Source organism: Annulohypoxylon maeteangense, assembly GCF_022496945.1.
Source record: "Annulohypoxylon maeteangense strain CBS 123835 unplaced genomic scaffold GGS22scaffold_40, whole genome shotgun sequence".
Lineage (NCBI taxonomy): Eukaryota > Fungi > Ascomycota > Sordariomycetes > Xylariales > Hypoxylaceae > Annulohypoxylon > Annulohypoxylon maeteangense.
Genome location: NW_025953287.1, coordinates 16,739 through 36,585, shown reverse-complemented (window position 1 = coordinate 36,585; position 19,847 = coordinate 16,739). Strand labels below are relative to the sequence as shown.

General features: G+C 30.6%; 4 protein-coding genes across 4 annotated transcripts; 2 read left to right on the top strand and 2 right to left on the bottom strand.

The window, feature by feature from the left end:
* Positions 1-850: 850 nt before the first annotated feature.
* GGS22DRAFT_193886 (cyclophilin, cytosolic form) lies at positions 851-1,888 on the bottom strand (the record flags this gene model as incomplete). The annotated part of the gene is made up of 5 exons (XM_047965431.1): positions 851-1,040; positions 1,145-1,251; positions 1,321-1,490; positions 1,714-1,781; positions 1,860-1,888. The coding sequence occupies 5 exons, from the start codon at positions 1,886-1,888 to the stop codon at positions 851-853; spliced, it is 564 nt and encodes a 187-aa protein (XP_047813646.1).
* A 2,591-nt stretch (positions 1,889-4,479) lies between these two features.
* On the top strand, positions 4,480-6,610 carry GGS22DRAFT_198851 (ENTH-domain-containing protein; the record flags this gene model as incomplete). The annotated part of the gene is made up of 4 exons (XM_047966196.1): positions 4,480-4,561; positions 4,628-4,659; positions 4,719-4,798; positions 4,862-6,610. The coding sequence occupies 4 exons, from the start codon at positions 4,480-4,482 to the stop codon at positions 6,240-6,242; spliced, it is 1,575 nt and encodes a 524-aa protein (XP_047813645.1). The 3' UTR covers positions 6,243-6,610.
* Positions 6,611-8,143: 1,533 nt separating this feature from the next.
* On the top strand, positions 8,144-9,758 carry GGS22DRAFT_198849 (uncharacterized protein; the record flags this gene model as incomplete). The annotated part of the gene is made up of 3 exons (XM_047966195.1): positions 8,144-8,314; positions 8,380-8,791; positions 8,840-9,758. The coding sequence occupies 3 exons, from the start codon at positions 8,144-8,146 to the stop codon at positions 9,637-9,639; spliced, it is 1,383 nt and encodes a 460-aa protein (XP_047813644.1). The 3' UTR covers positions 9,640-9,758.
* A 2,652-nt stretch (positions 9,759-12,410) lies between these two features.
* Positions 12,411-13,381, bottom strand: GGS22DRAFT_176679 (uncharacterized protein). The gene is made up of 3 exons (XM_047963440.1): positions 13,041-13,381; positions 12,604-13,020; positions 12,411-12,522 (listed from the first exon to the last, which is right to left on the bottom strand). Exons 2-3 carry the CDS (start codon positions 12,826-12,828, stop codon positions 12,439-12,441), a joined length of 309 nt encoding a protein of 102 aa, XP_047813643.1. The 5' UTR covers positions 12,829-13,020; positions 13,041-13,381; the 3' UTR covers positions 12,411-12,438.
* Positions 13,382-19,847: the final 6,466 nt, after the last annotated feature.

The following is a 19,847-nucleotide window of genomic DNA, read 5'->3' as shown; positions in this document are numbered from 1 at the left end:
CTTTCAATGGGTTCTTAAATATCTAATCTAGGATTCTACGTGGAAAATTATTGAAAGGCACAAGCTTGCTTACTCGATAAGGAATTTTTAATATTGTATCCTTCTTTCCATTACCCTAGTCGGGATTGCCACTAGATGTGATGGTATCATATTGAAGTTCGTCATATTCATACCTACCTAGGTACCTACATATTAATTATAATAAGGACCTTTACGCATTGCTGGTATTTAATCAATGATTGACACGAATATGTCTATTTGAGCACGATACACCGAGTATAAATGAATTGCGTGGCCTAAAGTGTGTCATTTCGTGTTTGCTATACTGATTTATTTTGCTTGATTATCGTGAAAACCTGGGGGAACGGAATAAACTGGTCGATCAAATAAAGAAGATTGAAAAGATCGAAGAATTAGAATCATACACCTTTATTTATTTATTTTTTGGGCGCTGGCTGTGACAAATTCCTAGACGAATCGAAACTTAACACTCGAGATTGAGGTATATACGAAACCGCCATAGTTCCCCCCCTTCTCTAGTAAATATTATTCATAAACAGTGTCTCTAATATTGAGATAATTAGTGATTTGAGGCGGTTGGGTTACACTACGCACGGGCTATCACGAGGCTCGCAATGAAAATTAAAAGCGAAGCAAATGTCATTGGCAACTACCTAGGTACCTAGCACGTAGACTTGCTAGTTAAGTTGACTCGCAACTTGAACCATTGAAATCTTTTTGTCCGAACCCTTTTGCATAGCCTATACCGATGCTCGATGAGGCAACATAGCGCGGCCTTGTATGTCAAGTAGAAATATTGCTACACGATAACAGATTCTATGGCTGCCTCTTATAGCTCGCCAGCGTTGACGATGGTAGGTCGCTTGCTGTATTTGATGGCACCGCTCTGAGAACCTGTAGCCTCGATAGCCTTAACAACCTTGACGGAGTCACCCAGTAATTCGACAGTGCCGAAGGGGACGTGGCGGCCATTGAGCCAGGAAGTCTTGATAGTGGTAATAAAGAACTGAGAGCCGTTGCTGTTTACGAGGGATGTCAGTTGCAGAACAAAAATGTAAAGGCATCAAAAACGAGGTAAGTGGGTATGGTTGGGAAAATATGAAATGTACATGAGAGGACATACGTGTTGGGGCCAGCGTTAGCCATGGACAGGGTGTACTGGTCTTCGTGGAGAAGGTCGAGTCTTTCATCTGCAAACTTCTCTCCGTAGATGGACTTGCCACCCGTTCCCTATTGTAGGGTTAGCATGGTCCGGCTGAATTTAATATACATATGATTGTCTATAATCAAGTAACGTACGTTGCCGCGGGTGAAGTCGCCGCCCTGAAGCATGAACTCGGGGATGACACGGTGGAAAGAGGAGCCCTTGTAGCCGAATCCCTTCTCGCCAGTGCAGAGAGCACGGAAGTTTTCGACCGTTTTGGGAACCAGCTCCTTCCAGAGGATCAGCTCAATACGACCGTTCTGGACTACAAGGTTGAAAGTTCGTTAGCTTCAATTTATCTGGGGGGCAGACATAGAGAATGCAATCGGTGCTGAGAAGCCAATTGAGCTTCAGATTGGGGATTTGCTGATACACGAACGCAGCTATGTAACTGTGTCCGTTTATTACGGTCGGATGCAGCAATGACTTAGATCCTCGCAAAGGAACTAGAATGGGCAGGTAGTAACATAAAATGAGATTTAACATACCCTTAACGGCAGAAGTAGGGTTCAAATCATCGTCCAAGACGGGGCCCTCCCATTCCACGTCGAGGAAGCTAGACAATAGGTTAACTCTCTATCCGGATACCTATAAGGCTATGGAGAGCCCCAAAACGAGGGATCGATAGACTTACGCTCGGATTGTCTGTCCGCGGTTCGTCATCTTGACAGAGCTTGCTGAGAAGAATCGAATAGATGGCTGAATTGTTTGTGATGAAGGAAAGGCTGAGACCCTTGGAGAGATGGAAGGCCGGAAGCAGGAAGATGGAATTGAAAATGAGGAAGAGGAGGAAGAAAACGCAGCGCGGGGCAGTCGAAAGAGGGGTTGAAAGGTCTGTCTCATCATCTTTGCGGACTGGTTTATGAACTGTACATGGTAAGGGAGGGGTCAGCTTAAGCTATTGAACCAATCATATCACGAGAATGAGGAAAGGAAAAAAAGCTCTTTCCGAGGGGTTACAGGTGGGGTTAGGTTCGTAGGTATCTGATGTACCGCCTCACGTTTTTGTGGTGAGTGTATACTTAATACACGTACCATAGAGGGGCTAACTTGGAAAGGAGCGTGTTGTCGTCACTCGAGGCGGACTTCCTTCCTTACACGCAGCACTGAGGGCACGCAAGTTACCAAGAAGTACATAGGTACACCGCAACACCGTACCAGATCCAATGATCCAATGACGGCCAATGACGGATTAAACAAGAGTAAATAAACTAGAAATAAACAAGACGAATTGATTGTTTTCAAATTGGCGCACTTAATGAAAGTAGCCACGGAAAATGAAATAGGAAACCATTTCAGAACGGTAAATCCAAAATAAGAGAATGTCTCTCGATCATACAAACTTGTACAATCATGAAGATGGAATCGGTGATCAAAAGGTATGACGAGATGGCGGTATGGGGGTCAGGGGTCTAGAGGATATCCCATCATCCCTCACCCCTCTGACAGGTAGCCAAGTATCCCGGTATTCTAGGTGTCCGACAAGTATCCCTAACATCTAGGTAGCCAAATACCTCACTTGAGACGTTTCCTAAACGCATCTTTGGCAAACCTAGCAAGTATATACTGTTGTTAATGCTGACCTACTTTGGTCTCCGAACATCAATCGGCCTATATCTTCGACGTCCTCTAGCCATGAAGAACTGAAATTTCGTCTATGCCCAATATAGGAAGGCTAAGATAGTCACCGTACTTTCTGCGTCGTCAAGCATGCAATGACGTGCTTCGAGATACTGACGATCCAAGAGTCACCCACGTGCGTCTAGCACCGTCGGATAGGGTAACCACTTCTCTGAAAAAGACGGGGTAGGAGTCCCTCAACACTTTTTATCCTGCTCTCATGCAGAATATTGCTTTGACCATTTGCCACGCTTGTGGGATGGGATGTGATGTTTCTTGTACCGGACGTCTGCAACGGGCATCCCACTAGAGATGCATGCAACCTCTACGTACACGACATCTACAGACACCAACGAGGCGGAGGTAGAGGCAGGCAAGCAGGTAGGCAGGGCAGAGCTGCAGCTCAACCCCACTTCCGCTCATTCGATCCTCAAAAAATTCGGCATGCTTCGGTCTGGTAAGGACAAAGAGGGCTGGTAGTTGTTTGACAGTTTTGGCCTTTGGAAGTTGGCCAGATAGGTAGAACCCGGAACGGGAGAATGGCGTCGTTATATTCGCATAAGATAGGCTCGTTGGAGCTTCGGCGTTAACGAATTCGTAATTTTCTAATGGAAATATCTCTCAGAGAGATTACGAATTGCTAAGTATCTCGAAGCTCCTAAGCTCTAGACTCCGCTTGGAGCTCTTGGGGCTCCTAGAGCTCTTGCTGTATTCAAATTTCGAATGTGCATATTGGAGTTAGGTAATAAAAGAAATAATGCTTTCGTACCTTGTAATGAAGTTGTAGTTAAGAATTGGTTCGTAGATATGTTACAATGTGATGTATACTTGGACACTAGGTAGAGTAAAACGAGTACGTCCTTAGAGAGAGATTGGATGTTGGTACGAATTATTATCAAATTTTCTATTTTGCGACCAATTCGGAGAGCTTGACTTATAGCAACTTGGTCCGAGCGCCGGGATTAAGCAGTTCTAACTTCTTACGTACATGTAAGTGTAAAAATGACTTGTAAACCGATTTTTCCGGGTGCCCAGCATTAGGTAATAGTCTACAACATATCCATATACAAGGTACTTATAGGTCGTTTATAATTAATAAAACAACGGTATGATTAAACTTGGAATATTAGGATAAAAAAGTAGAGGTGCCAATACTATTGTATTGGCTAAACACTCTTTTAATAGAATAGTTTTTCATTTTACCTACTACTTATCTAGTACCAAGTTTGCAAGGTAGGTACCTATCCATATCTTTAACGTATTTTCATATTTTGTTTTTGTCTCGGCTCAAACTGAACCATAAAATCACGTGACATGCCTATCATCTTCCTGGCTGACGTAAGGAATTTGTGAATCCCTGTAAGGAAACCTTGTCGAGGTGGTCATTGCACTTGCTCAGTCAGGGGTCTGGAGAGCCAAGTGCGAAAGATCAAAGTGTCAGTTTCCCGATACCATACCAAACTCCCAATTCACTATCCAACCTAAACAAAAAATAAAGACGACGTTAACCCAACCCGTCAACGTCTTTTTTTTAGAATCTTACATCTGTCTACATCTACTACTTGTCGCCTCTGTAATTACCCAACCATTCCACTTGCCGTCCCTAGTTGGGACGAAAAAACCCATAGCCCAAGATGGATTTCAACAGTCTTAAAGACCAAGTGAGCAACCTCACCTTATACGATCTCAAGGCCGGTGTTCGCAAAGTCCAAAATGGTAATTGGCTCCCCACCCCTGATGATAAGTTGCGCAATGTTGAATATTAACATCTACAACTTGTAGCTGTCATGAACTACACGGAGATGGAGGCCAAGGTTGGTACCCCTAGATCGATATCGACCAAGAACGACACGCTAATCTCGGCGCGCAATAGGTACGAGAAGCTACTAATAATGAACCATGGGGCGCATCGTCGACAATCATGCAAGAAATCGCAAACGGCACTTTCAATTAGTACGCAATATCCGACTCCATCTTATTAACTTGTCATCGTCATGCTAACTTGGTTGATGTCAGCCAAACCCTCAACGAAATCATGCCAATGATTTACCGCCGTTTCACTGAGAAGTCCGCCGAGGAGTGGAGACAGATCTACAAATCACTTCAACTACTCGAGTTTCTAATCAAGCACGGTTCTGAGAGGGTTATCGATGATGCGCGAGGCCACATCACACTCCTGAAGATGTTGCGTCAATTCCACTTCATCGATCAAAACGGCAAAGATCAGGGCATCAACGTCAGAAATCGCGCGAAGGAGCTTGCCGAACTTCTCGGTGACGTCGAGCGGATCCGATCAGAGCGCAAGAAGGCTAGAGCCAACAAAGCCAAATACACCGGAGTCGAGGGTGGCGCTATGGGAGGCTTTTCTTCCGGTAGCGGCGGTCGTTACGGTGGATTTGGTAGCGAATCTGGTGGCTTCGGTGGTCCTTCTGGTGGTTATGGCGGTTATTCGGGTGGTGTGTACGGTGACGGTGGTGGCTTCGGGGGTCAGTCAGACGACTGGAGAGATGCCGGCAGCAGTCGCGCGGACAAATTCGAAGAGTACGACGAATTTGACGAGGGATCCGCGCCGTCGAGCTCCGCAAAAGCGAAGCGGCCCGAGCGGACTGAGAGGATTGGTGTCAAGAAGACTACGCCTGCCGAACCTCCAAAGAAAAAGGAGCCCGAAGTCGATCTCTTCTCCTTCGACGATCCCGAACCTGCACCGGCCGCCTCAGCTGCCGTACCTACTCCGTCTAATGGTTCTTCCGCCCTAGCTTCCCTATCGACGGCGAACAATGACGACGATGATTTCGACGACTTCCAATCTGCAGCGCCTGCAACCTCAAACAATATAGGCATTCCCCCTCCGATGGTAACGTCGAGCGCCCACTCCACCGCACAATTTGCCGCGCCGAAGCCTCTATCCGGACCGCAACAAGCTAATCTAACCGACATGATGTCGTCGATCTCGCCGCCTGTAAGCTCCACCACCACACCGGCAGCGAATTACTCCGCTTTTGGCCTACCGACCGCTCAGGCACCAAAACCAGCAGTAAATTACCAGGCTGCAGCACCTAATTATTTCCAGTCGGTTAAGGCACAGCCCACGGGCTCGTCCATTTCCGGAATGTCCGCATCTGGCGCAACTGCGCCTTCCGGCATGTCAGCACTCAATAGACCAGCTGGGCAAGCAGCGGCAAAAACAGCGGCCGGAGGTGACCCCTTTGCCAACCTCTGGGGACAGGCCGGAAGTGGCGTGAAGAAGACGAGCACACCCGCGACTGGGCCTAAGATGGGTCAGCTGGCTAAAGAGAAAACCAGCGCCTCTCTGTGGGGTGCGCCCGCGACCGGTACATCGAAACCGCCGGCAAACACGACGACTGGAAGTAGCGGCTTAGACGATCTGTTAGGATGAAGGATAAGGTATTCTAGAGCGAGGCTCGGATCACGCCTAGATTTATGCTAGGCACCTAACGAAAGATTGAAGAAATCTGTATATCATATCGGCAACGCTGGTAACTTGCAATACCTCTCGGGACCTAGATTTGAAAGCCGAAAGCTGAGTGACGGCGAAGGATATTCTCTTTCTTTCTTTTTGTTTTTGAGAGGGAGTGGTGTTGAATTGATGGACTTGACGCATTCAAAAAAGGCGCCGGGGAGTAAAAAGATTAGGAAAATTAAACAATGCCAACTTACAAACAAGCGCCGCGATCTACGCTGCTGTCCAATCTTTACCTACTAGATATTATTGCCTAGCAAGTCCACGATGCGTCCATGAAGTCCTACTGACAAGTATATACGCATAGGATAATGAAGGGTATTCATGCGATTTAAAACATCATATGATATCGTGTCACCTCAACTATAGTATTACGATATCACGATGTAACGCCCTAGCTATCGTATACGTCGTTTCCGTTTCAGGTCGAGATCAACCTCATGATGATAGGTCATCCTAGCTTCAACAGCTTCCAGTTCATTTCCGTTATAGGTCGATAGGTTAGCAACGAAACCTACGACTCGAATGCATGGGTAGCTAGGTAATCTGCATGATGACAGAGCCGCCTTGCTGGGCCAACGGGCCTAACTTCGCCTCATCTGTAAATCTCTGCTTAGAAATGTTGTATACAGATCAGTAGGTAACTTGACGAAAGAAAATGATCTGTCAGTTCATTGGTTAATAACCCACGATTCTCTTGAAACAACAGCATCGCATGTACTCCACGCTGGCGGCTAAGAATACCGTACCTAAGCTGACCGCTAACCGCGGCCCGCGCTTAGGACCCCTGACTGACCCACCGATCTCATTTCGCGTTGACTAAATCTCCAGCCAACCAGAATTCAACGATGACCATCTTCACCACCGGGACCAAGACGAAACTAGGCGACTACACCTCGATTGGTATACCATGACTAGCACTGCGGTACTCGTAACAACGATATCCGCGATGACATGGATATTTCATACTAGGTTTCTAATAGAAGGATGTTCACGGCTGTATAATACCTTAAGCGCAATGCCGATCATCTCTTCCCCGATTGGATACACCAGCGCGTCTTGATTCCCGCCATCTGTACCAAGTGCCGATTAAGTGTTTGCGAAAATAGGAACGTGTATGGGGACATTCGAGCAGTAGAGAAGTGAAGGCCAAGACATAGCTAGGTACTCGGAAGCTATGCCTAGAATTCTTCGGCACAAAACCCTAGTCAAGCTATCTATAGGCAATTTAGACGAAAGGGTCTGGACAAAATAGCCCTTGCCTTATACATTTGTTCGATATGACGATGAAGAGACATATAAGGCGTAGAGCTCCTCGAGAACGAATTATCTTATTCTTCCGTACCTTACGAACCAACCAATCTCTCATCACAACCTCAATCTTTCCCTTAAGTCTTTCTCTTTTTCCTTTTATTTTTCTTATTTCCTATCTGTCTCTCTTTTGTAGGGAAATACTATCACGGTTACTGTTACGAACGCAACGTAAAATCTTTAGGTTTCGGCGTCTCTTTCTTTAGGTCATACGAAACGAATTTCCTACTCACTATCTTCTCGGATTTCCTATCGGTCACTTTCTCGCAGTAGATCTGCTTCAGACTCTGAATTTCGCTCTTTCGAAATCAGAAATCAACTTTCCTTAGGTGCCGTTCGCTACTTCGGTTTCGAACCGTCACTCATTCACAATTCGCTCCTCAAACCCCCAACCGTTTTTGCCATACCCGCGGCGGCGTCTTCCTATACGCACCATTCTCAAACTCGACCGACCTCGTCCGAAGCTTTCTCTAATTACTAATTTCGAGACGAGCATACCCTTGAGAATGCGTTTCCAGGCCCCCCAGCTCGGCGCCCTAGGCGTAACCTTCACGGGCTTCAGAGCCATGCAGTTCGTTTCGCTCGTTGCTATTATTGGCATGACGTCCAATTTCATTAACGACATTGTGACCTCCAATCGCGATATGCCGGACGTGCTCGTTGGGACTCTCTCTGTAGTACGTATAAACATCTATAAAACCGATCCCGTCTCTACCTCCTATCGAAACTAACCCATCTTTAGGCGAGCATCGCGACTCTTTATGTTTCTATTTCTTATATTCTATACTACGATGGTCTTCTCCCCCTTCTTATCGCCGGAGGGATCGACTTCGCACTTCTCGTAGCCAGCATTGTTGTTGCCGTCACCATTGGCAAGCCCTTATCGATGCTCAAGTGTCAATTGCTTCCCCAGCCCGCCGAAACCACACCGACATTCACGTTGTCGATCTCAACCCGTGACGCCTCTGCGGCTACCAAATATAATAACTATCTGGCCCTCATCACTACCGACCAGCCGCACTGCTATGAAATCAAGGCCGTCTGGGGACTAAGCATCGCGCTCTGCGTACTATTCGCCTTCTCGGGCGTCGTCTGCGTCGGACTCTGGCGCCGCATTAAATCCAGCGGCGCGGACGCTCCCAAGGACATTGAAGGTTAGGGGCGCGCGGGCGCACGCGGGGACTCGGCAAGGGCAGCCACAGTCGAGAAGCCATACCGGGGTGATTTTGGTCCAGCCCGACAAATCTCGGGGCCAACCGCACTCGGGACCCGGCTTCTCTCGGCAAAGGACCCGGAACTGGGCCGGTGGGTCCCGCCCCCTCATCTGGCAACCCCCAAACCCGCGCGCCGCCCCCCTATTCTTCGATCGGTCGATGAGGATATTCGACCAGTACCACCAACTTCCGTGGTGGTCCATGCAAATGCAAATGCAGGCCCGACTATTGTCACAAGGCAACCTCCAATTAGCAATGTTCCCCCTCCCCCAGCTCCAGCTGTTCTACCTTTGACAGCGGCTCGTTCTTTTGATCCATCCAATGAACCGAAAGAGGATTACATCCCCATCATGCACCAAAAATCTCTCAAAAATACCGATACCAACTCCAAGGGGAAGGGGAAGATGCCTACTCTTCCAATTGCGGTTGTAATCCCGCCCACTCCAAGCGACGATGGCTTCACGCCCATCACGCCAACCCCGGCGTCGCCTCGAGTGAAGGGATTCCGACTCAGCCGGGCTCCTCCACTCCCTCAATCCCCAAATGCGCTAGGAATTTCGGTCCCTACGGGCAAAAGTTTTATCCGCGCAAAGAGTATGAAGGCCGAGATTTGCCACGTAGATGACGAGACGACGCCTTTGAGCCCAACCAGCGGTCAGGATTTACAGGCGCAGATGGTGACGATGACGAGGCCGAAACCGAAGCGGAAGACATTGTGGGGAGTTATTGAGGGGTGGTGGGACTTAGGATTATTGGAGCGCGGGAAAAGCTTAAGGCGTAAGGGTTAATGGGTAATTATGCGAATACGGTGATATATATCTAGGTAATGGATGAAAGGTAATGTGATGTTGGGATTGTCGGTGGGGTGATGGTCGGAGTTTTTGATTTCTAATACTGAGCAAGAAAATATTGGTAGAGATTGGGTTTAATAGGTGGAATTGGTAATATCTACCTAGTAGATAGGTATAAAAGCTGCCATCAACCTTGGAAAGTTATGTACCTAGGTAATAAATCTGTCGAAGCTGCCTAGGTAGCCTTAGAAGTTAATTCATTGAAGATCGTACGGAATAGCATCTTTAAGACGGCGGACCATAAGGACAAATCCGCCAACCCGCCAATTTAATTAATGTATTGAAAAATATATTGTATAAATATAATGTACGACGAAAATATATTATGCTTCGTAATTTAAGGATTAAAAAGTTTATAAATTATAATACGTATAAGTAAATATTTATTAAATAAATATAATAAATTTTTTTATTTTTATAAAAATATTAAAAAAATAAATATTTATTTAATAATGTTATAATAATTATTAATTAAATTAAATTTTATTATATTTAAATATTTAATAAATAAGTAAATATATAATCGTTATTTATTATAATATTAAAAATTATAATAATAAAAATAAGTTAATTTAATTATTTTATTATATTATTTAAGTTTTTAATTATATTAAAATAAGTAAAAATTTTTATATTCGAATATAAAAAAAAAGTAATTTAATATATTATTAATTTAAGTTTTAAGTTATTATTAATTTAATAATTAATTAAATAACTTTTCGAAAATAAATAAATAAATAAAAAATATATCGGGTATAAAAATAAAAAACTTTAATAATAACTTTTTAATAATAAAAAGGATAATTTTATAATTAACGAATAAAGTATTAATCGTTTAATGTTTTTTTTAAAAAATAAAGTTTTATTTAATAAATTTTTTTCGAACTCGATTTTAATATTTTTTTTTATTAACGTAATTTTTATTTATTTTTATTTTTATTTTTTATAATTATATTTTTATTTTTATTTTAATTTTTTAATAATTATAATTTTTTATTTTATTTTATATTTATTTAAGTAATAAATAATCGTTCGTATATTTTTAATTTTTTTATTATTCGTTTTACGTAAATAATGGTATAATTTTAATTTATTTCGGTTTAAAATATTTATATATTTTTATATATTATTAAAAATTTTTTAAACGTTATTAAGTATAATTTAAATACGTTTTTAATAAAAAACACGATTTTTTTTTATTTTTATAATTCGAAATAATAATTAAAAAATTAAATTATAATATATTTTTAACGTTAATAAAAATTTATTAAATAAAATCGATATTATCGTTTATAATATTATTATTATTATTATTATTATAATATAAAAAAAACGCATTTAAATTAAAATATATAAAGTTTAAAAAATAATTATTATAATTAATTAAATTTTTTTTAAGTTTAAAATATACGAAATAATATATATAATTTTATATTAAATTAAAAAACGTTATTTTTAATTAATTATATTTAATTAATTTTTAAAGTTAAGTTTATATAAAAAAAATTATAATTTAATATATTATTATATTTAAATAAGTTTTAATTTTTCCGTTTTATATTCGAATAATTTTATTTATATATATTAAATTTATTTATAATTAAAAATATTAATATTTTATAAAAAACGTAATTAAATAATATAATTTATATCGAATTTTATTAAAATTTAATAATATTACGTAATAACGTATTATTAAAAAAAATATTTTAAATATATTATATAAAATTATAAATAAATAAACTTATAAAAATTAATATATTTATATAATTTTAATATTTAAAATATTAATTAATATAATATTAATATTATAAAAAATTTTTAAAAATAAAATGTTTATTTATATAATGTTTATTATTTTTTAAAATAATTAAAACGATATATTAAATTTATTTATTTATATAATGTTTTATTATTTATTAATAAATTTTTTATAATATTTAAGTTTTAATAATTTTAATCGTTTACGAGTATTATATTTAAAAATCGATAATTTTTTATTAATTTAAAAATTTAAAATATTATAATTTTTACGTAATTTATTATTTTAGTTTTTTTTTACGTTTATTAATTAAACGATTTTATTTTTTTAACACGTTATTAAACCGTTTTTTTTATTTTTAAAATCGATAATATTAATAAAAAATTAATTAATTTTTCGTTTTTTAATATTTATTTTAAGTTTTAACGAATGATTTTTATAAAAAAATGTAAGAAAATTTTCGGTAAATACGTAATTATAATTATTATTATATTTTAAAACGATAATTATAATAACGAAATTTATATTAATAATTAAATTTTAATTATTTAAAAAAATTCCATTTTAAGTAATTAAATTTTATTATAATTTTAATAAAATAACGTTTTGTTAGAATATTAATTATAGGTAGATTACGTAACGTGGCCCATGCGTAGCCTTGCTTACAAGGCTACGTTTGCCCCGCCATTTACACACATTTCCGAACTTAAGCTTTACAACACCAGTTTTTATCGTCGTTTTGTTTTATCGCTCTAGAGCGTAGCTTCATCAATCCTGGTCCTCCCAACACTAATCAGTGATTGACCGGACCTCGTCAGTCACAAACAGCAAGGGAGAAGATCTTAGTGGTAGCGATGGGAGGAAAGATGAACTTGTACGATCCTAACCAACTTCGCTGAGACTGCATCGTTCCTGAGCTTGTATGATCCTAACGACCTTCGCTGAGACTGCATCGTTCCTGAGCTTGTACGATCCTAACGACCTTCGCTGGGAGTGTATCGCTCATGAACTTGTACGATCCTGTCGACCTTTGCTGGAAGTGCATCGCTCATGAACCTGTACGATCCTGTCGATATTCGCTAGGAATGTATCGTTCTTCGATCTGAACTAAAGATAGCTGAAATCTTTTCGACTGGAAGAGATAGCAGACTACGAAATTGTACTGGTCCGCGATATATGAACCAAAGTCTCCTGTGATATAGCAAAGCAACGGAATTGTACGGTTCGCGATATATGAGCCAAGCTTTCGCTGTGACAAGATGATCACGATTCATTTCGACCGATCTACCGACAACGAGAGTGCGAATACACTCAGCCGCGTCCATTACGCGTAAGAAAAGACAAGAGACGAACCTAAGAAACATCCTGACAATTGAACGAATCCGACAAATCTCCTACATACGATCCAAAGATTCGAAAATCCTACATACATACGATCCGAAGATACCACACACGATCCGAAAATCCTACATACATACGATCCACCAGACTCGTACGAACCACCAAACCATCGTACAGACCAACAAACTCTCGTACAGACCAACAAACCTACGTACGATCCATCAAACCTACGTACAAGGTTGACCCCTCACTTCGATCGTACGATACAATCAACAGTCAACAGAACAAAGAAGTCTGCCAGTGGGATTAGATGGGATTTCAAGCTACAGGATTACAAGATACGGATTAGGATCAGAACAGAAATTCGGATTAGATAATCAAGTCAGAAGATTAAGAGATCAGGAGCAAAAGGGATTAGTACTGGGATCAACTACGTCATGGCAAAACATAAGGGAAAAGAGAAAATTTGCCAGTGTTGGAATATTAGTCATAGGTAGATTACGTAACGTGGCCCATGCGTAGCCTTGCTTACAAGGCTACGTTTGCCCCGCCATTTACACACATTTCCGAACTTAAGTTTTATAACACCAGTTTTTATCGTCGTTTTATTTTATCGCTTTAAAACGTAGCTTTATTAATTTTAATTTTTTTAACACGTTTTAAAAAAATTAAAATTAACGGGTAATTTTATTAAAAATATTCCGCGTTTTATAAAAAATAAATAATATTTTTATATTAATAATTCGTATTATATTTATAAAAATAAATAAGTTTTTTTTATTAAACGTAATTAATTTTTTTCGTATAAATTTTTTTAAATTTTTTTCGTTTATATTATTTATTTTCGATTTTAAAAAAAAGTTAAATTATTTTTATTATAAATTAAAAATATAAAAATTTAAAAATTCGTAATTTATAATAAATGATTTATTAATAAAATTAATTTATTAATATATCGTATAAATTACGAAACGTTTAATTAATATAAAATTTTTTTAAAAAACGTTAATAATAAATTAATAATAAAAATAATTTAATAAAACTTATAATTTTAAAACGTTTTAAAATAAAATTTTTTAAATTTTATTATCGTATTATTTTAAAAATTAATAATAATAAATTAAATTAATTTAAAATTTTTTTTTATAATATTTAATTTTTTATCGATAATAAAATAAAATTAAAATTTATATATAAATATATTAATTAACGTCGTATAAGTTAATTTTTTTTATCGTTTTTAAAAAATAAATTATTTAAATTTTTTATTTATTTTATAAATAAAAATATAATAAAAATTAAAATATAAAAAATGTAAAAATTATAAAAATTTATTATAAATTACACGTATAAAAATATATTAATTCGTTTTTTATATATAATTACGAAAATTTTAAAAATATTATTTTTAATATAAAACTTTAATTTATTTTAAAAATTTTCATTTTTTTTAAATAAATTATTAATAATTATTTATTTATATTTAATAATATTTATTAACGAAATAATAATATAATATTTTTTTATTAATTAAAACTTTTTAATAAATTTAACGTAATAATTATATTTAAAAGTTTTTCGTTAATTAATTTAAAATTAATTTATAATATTAATATTAAATTAAATTTATAAAATTAAATATTATTTTAAAAAAAAAATTAAAATATCGTTTTTTTTTAAATAACATTTATAAAAATAATTTTAATTAAATAAATTTAAATTTAATTTATATATTTTAAAATATTTAATTATTATAAATGTTATTTTTATTTTATATTTATAAATATAATATTCGTAAACGTATAAAGTAATTTTTAAAATTATTTCATTTTTTTTTTATCGTACGTTAACTTATTTATTATAATATTTTTAATATATTTTTTTTTAATAACGTATTATTTATTTAATATTTACGTATAAATATTATTTATATAAATTAAAACGTTATTATTTTATTTATTTAATTTATATTTATTTCGTTTATTATTAATAAAATTAATTTAAAATTATATATATTAAAAAAAATTAATTAATTTATATCCCGTCGTAAAAAATATATCGAAATTATAATACGTAATAAATTAAATAATATATAATAAATTCGATAAAAAAGAAATAAATTACAAGGTTAATAAATTAACGAATTTATTACGTTTTTTTTCGTTTTTACATTTATTTTTAACGAAAAAATAATAAAAATAATAATAAAAAAAATAAATTAAGCGATTTTATTTTAATAATTATAAATAAAAAATATTATATAATAAATTAAAATTATTTTTATAAACTCCCGATAATATATATTAATAATTTTTTTTATATACGTTTAAAAAATTTATAATAAATAATATTATTTTTATAATTAATTATATTATTTAAATAATATTTAAATAAATAAATAAATTATTTATAATATAAAATAAATTTATATAAACGATTAATATTATATATAAAAATATTTTATAAATATTAAAAAATAAAAAAAATTCGATTTTTATTTTAAAATTATTAATTTAAATTTTATTATAAAAAAAATAAATCGTTTTATATTACGTTCGTTTCGTTTTATAATTATATTAATATTATTATATAATTATTTATCGTACGTTATTATATAACGAATAAAATTATTTATTACCGATTTAATTATACGACGGTTCGTATTTAATATAAAAACATATATTTTTAATTAAATTTAATTTAAATAAATTAATAAAAATAATTATATTATATTAATATATAAAATAAATATAAAAAATATATATAATAAAAAAAAAATTATAATTAATTATAATATAAAAAAAAATAAATTTAATTAAAAAATTTAATTTTTTACGAACGATAATTAAAATCGATTAAAAAGTTTTATTAATAATTATAATTATAATTAATACATTTTTATATATTTTATAATAATTTAAAACTTAATTTAATTAAATCGTAACGAAAAGAAAAAAAAAAATAAATAAATTAAAAAAATTCGCCGTATATATTAAAAAAAAAATCTAAGAAAAAAAAAAAAAAAGTAAAAGGAAATTAAGGGAAAAAATGTAATATTAAAAGCCCGAAATTACGAAATAATAACTTAAAAATTCCGGGAATTTTAATTAAATAATATTATATTCGCATTACGCGGGAATTTTATATTTATAAATTAATATTAATAATTAACTTAAATAATAAAAAGAAATTAATAATTATTATTTTTCGTTAAAATTAATATATTACGAATTTAAATTAATTTTCGAATTTTTAAAAATTAAATTTTTTAATTATAATTAAAAAAAAATAATTTATAAAAAAAAATTTTATATTTTTTTCGAAATAAATATAATTTTAATATTAATTTACGTATTTTTTAATAATAATTTTAATAATAAAGTTTTCGTAAAAATAAATTAAATATTAATTTTATTAAAACGAAAATTCGTTAATTTTTTAAAATAAAATTATTATATATTTTTATTATTAATTATTTAAATAAAAAATAATTAAAAATTAATATATTAAAATAATTTTTAAAACGTAAATTAAAAAAATAAAAAATAACTCGTTATAAAAAACTTAATTATAATTTAAAATTTATAAATATTATATAAAATTATTTTTATAAAAAAAATTATTATAATAATTTAATTTTAATTTATTTATAATATTAATATAAAATAATAATTAACCGTGTTTTTTTTATTCGAATTTAAATAAAAAATAACATAAAAAAATAAATTAATAATTTATATTAACGATTATATAATATAATAAAAATAAACCGATTTATTAATAATTATAAATAAACGTTAAATGTTTTCGAAAAATTAAAAAAAAATAACGTTCGAAAACGTATTTATAAATATGTTTATATTTTTATTATAAAAAACGAATTATATAACGTATATTATTAACGATATTTTAAAACCGTATAATAACGTCGTAATAATAAATTAAATAATAAAAAACGAAAAAATAAAAAGTTTATAATTTTAAAATTAAATTATATATAATTTATAAACGGTTATATAAAATTTCGTTTTATCGAATTTAAAATTTACGTTTATATTAATACGTATTTACGTAAAATTTTTTAATATAACGTTAATAAATTTAATTTTTTTTAATAAACGTATTAAATTAATATTTATTTTTTATTAAAACGTTAAAATTTTAATTATAATTTATTTAAATAAATTATAAAATCGAAACGTCGTTTATAATAATAACGCATTTTTAATTAATTATATATAATAAATTTATTATAATCGTAAAAAACGTGGACGGTATAAATCGCGAATAAATATAAAGTTATATATTTTAAAATTTTTATAAATAAAATATTAATAAATAAAATAAAAAAATCGAATAATAATAAAAATAATTTTTTCGAAAAATTATACGCCGTTAAATTATAAGTAAATTAAAATTTACGTTTTATAAATTTACATTAACGTCGTTAAATATATTTCGAATTTTTCGTTAATATAAATAAATTTAATAAAAATTTAATATTAAATTAAATCGTTTTATATATTATATATAAAAATATTTTACGATAAAAAATCGTTAAATTTATTAAAAATTAAAATATTTATTAAATTCGATATTATTTAAATATAAATTATATTATTATTAATTAAATAAATAAAATATAAAATAATTTCGAAAATATTAACGTATTTAATTATAAATAAAATATTAAAAACGATTTAAAATTAAAAAAATTAGTAAAATAATTAAACGTTTCGTTATATAAATATAATTTTAATAATTTTTTCGCGTTAAAAACGTAACGTATTTACGATAAATAATTAATAAAATACTCGTTAAAATATATAAAAAATTAAAAACATTTATATATTAAAAGTTATTTTAATTTAAAAACTTATTTTAAATAACATATAATTAATAATAAAAAACCGCGGTTAACGTTTAATAAGTTTTTTCGTAATAAATTAAAATAATATAAAAATTAATTAAATATTTATAAAAAATATATAAAAATAATTCGAAGAAAAATATAACTTAAAAAACGCGAAATTAATAAATTTATTAATTAATTTAAAAAAAATATTTTTATCGTATAATATTATTTTAATTAATTTAAATTAAGCTTTTTTTATTTATATTAATTTTTAATTAATTAAATTTTTCCCCGCGAAAATAAGGAATTTATAAAGTAATTCGGGGTAAATTAATATTTTTTTTTTTATAATAACCGGAAAAAAAAAAAAACTTATTTTTATTTTTTTTTAAATTACGTATTTAATATAATTAATAATTATAAAAATTACTTATTTTTTAAGTAAATAATAATTTATAATTAATTTTAAAAGGATTATTATATCGAATCGAAAATAAAAAAAAATAATATTTAATATTTAAGTAAATATTTAATTAAAAAAATATAATAAAATAAAAAATGTAACGAAAATAAATAGTTTTTTATAATTATATAAAATAAAATATAATTATATAATTAAAAAATAATTATTTAATTTATTTTAATTATATACGTAATTATTTACTTAAATATTTAATATTTATAATATATTTTATTTAATATAATATATATTATATTATTTTAACGTTAATTTTTTTATTATTATTTTATTATTTATTTTATATATTAAGTTTTTATTATAATTAAAATAATATTATTAAAACTTTCGTCGTCGTTCGTGTTTTTTTTAACCGGGATAACTTAAATAAAATTAATATTTAAAATTAAAATATATTATTTTAAATATTTATAATTAACGTATTTAACATTTTTTAACGCGTTAAATTTAAATGGTTTATATTATTTATTAATATATTAAGTTTATTATATTATTATAAATAATATTTAAAAAAATAATAAAAAATTTAAAGAAAATAATAAAATAATAAAGTTTTATTTATTAAAATTATTTTTATTAAATAATTCGTTATTATAAATTAAATTATTATTTATTAAAAAATATTATTTCCACGTTTTTAAATATATAAACGGTTAAATTATATTTTTATTATTATAAAACGTTTTTATTTATATATTATATTAATTATATTAACTTAATAAATTTACCGTTTTTTATTTTTTATAATTTTAATAATTAAAAATTTCCCGATAAATTACCGTTATTTTAAAAATAATTAAAAATTAATATTAATTTATTTATTAATTAAAATAATTTTTATTTTATATACGATTTAAACTTATAATTTTATTATATTATAACCGGTTTAATATCGTTTAAAAAATGTTATATTATATTTTTAAGCATAAAATAATAATTAAAAAATAATAATATACGCCGGTTTTTAAATATATAAAAAGTTAAAATTATTTATAATACTTTTAATAATAAAATATTTATTCGAAAAAATATTTACTTTTTTTAAAATTAAAACTATTTTATTATATTACTTAAATTTAATTTAAATTTCGATATTTTCGAATATTAATTAATTACGTATATATTTTATTCGTTTAATAAATTCGCCGATTTTAATATGGAAATTTTCGCGTTATATTAAAATATACCATGTTTATTTTTTCGTAAAATTTCCATCGAATTTTTTTTCGTTTATTTTATTTAATTTATTTTTATTAATTTTATTATTATATTTTTTAACGATAATAACGACGAAAACATATATTTTATTAATTTTAAAATACTTAATAAACGAATTATTAAATAATTATTTATATATAAAATATTATTATTATTTTTTAAAATAATTAATATATAAAAAGCTTTTACGTTCGTTTAAATAAATTAAAAAAAAGGTTTTAATAAAATAATTTATAATAATATTACGAACTTATTATATTTATTTTAAATTAATTAAATAAAATTAATATTTAATAAATATAAGCTTAATAATCGATAAAACGATTATTTTTTAAACGATAAATAATTTTATAAACGATTACGGTTATATTTTAATAATATTAATAATAAAATTAACGATATAAATAATGAAAATAAAAGTAAAAATAAAAGCGAAAGTAAAAATAAAAATAATAATAACGATACCGCGGGTTAATTTTTTTCGTTATTTT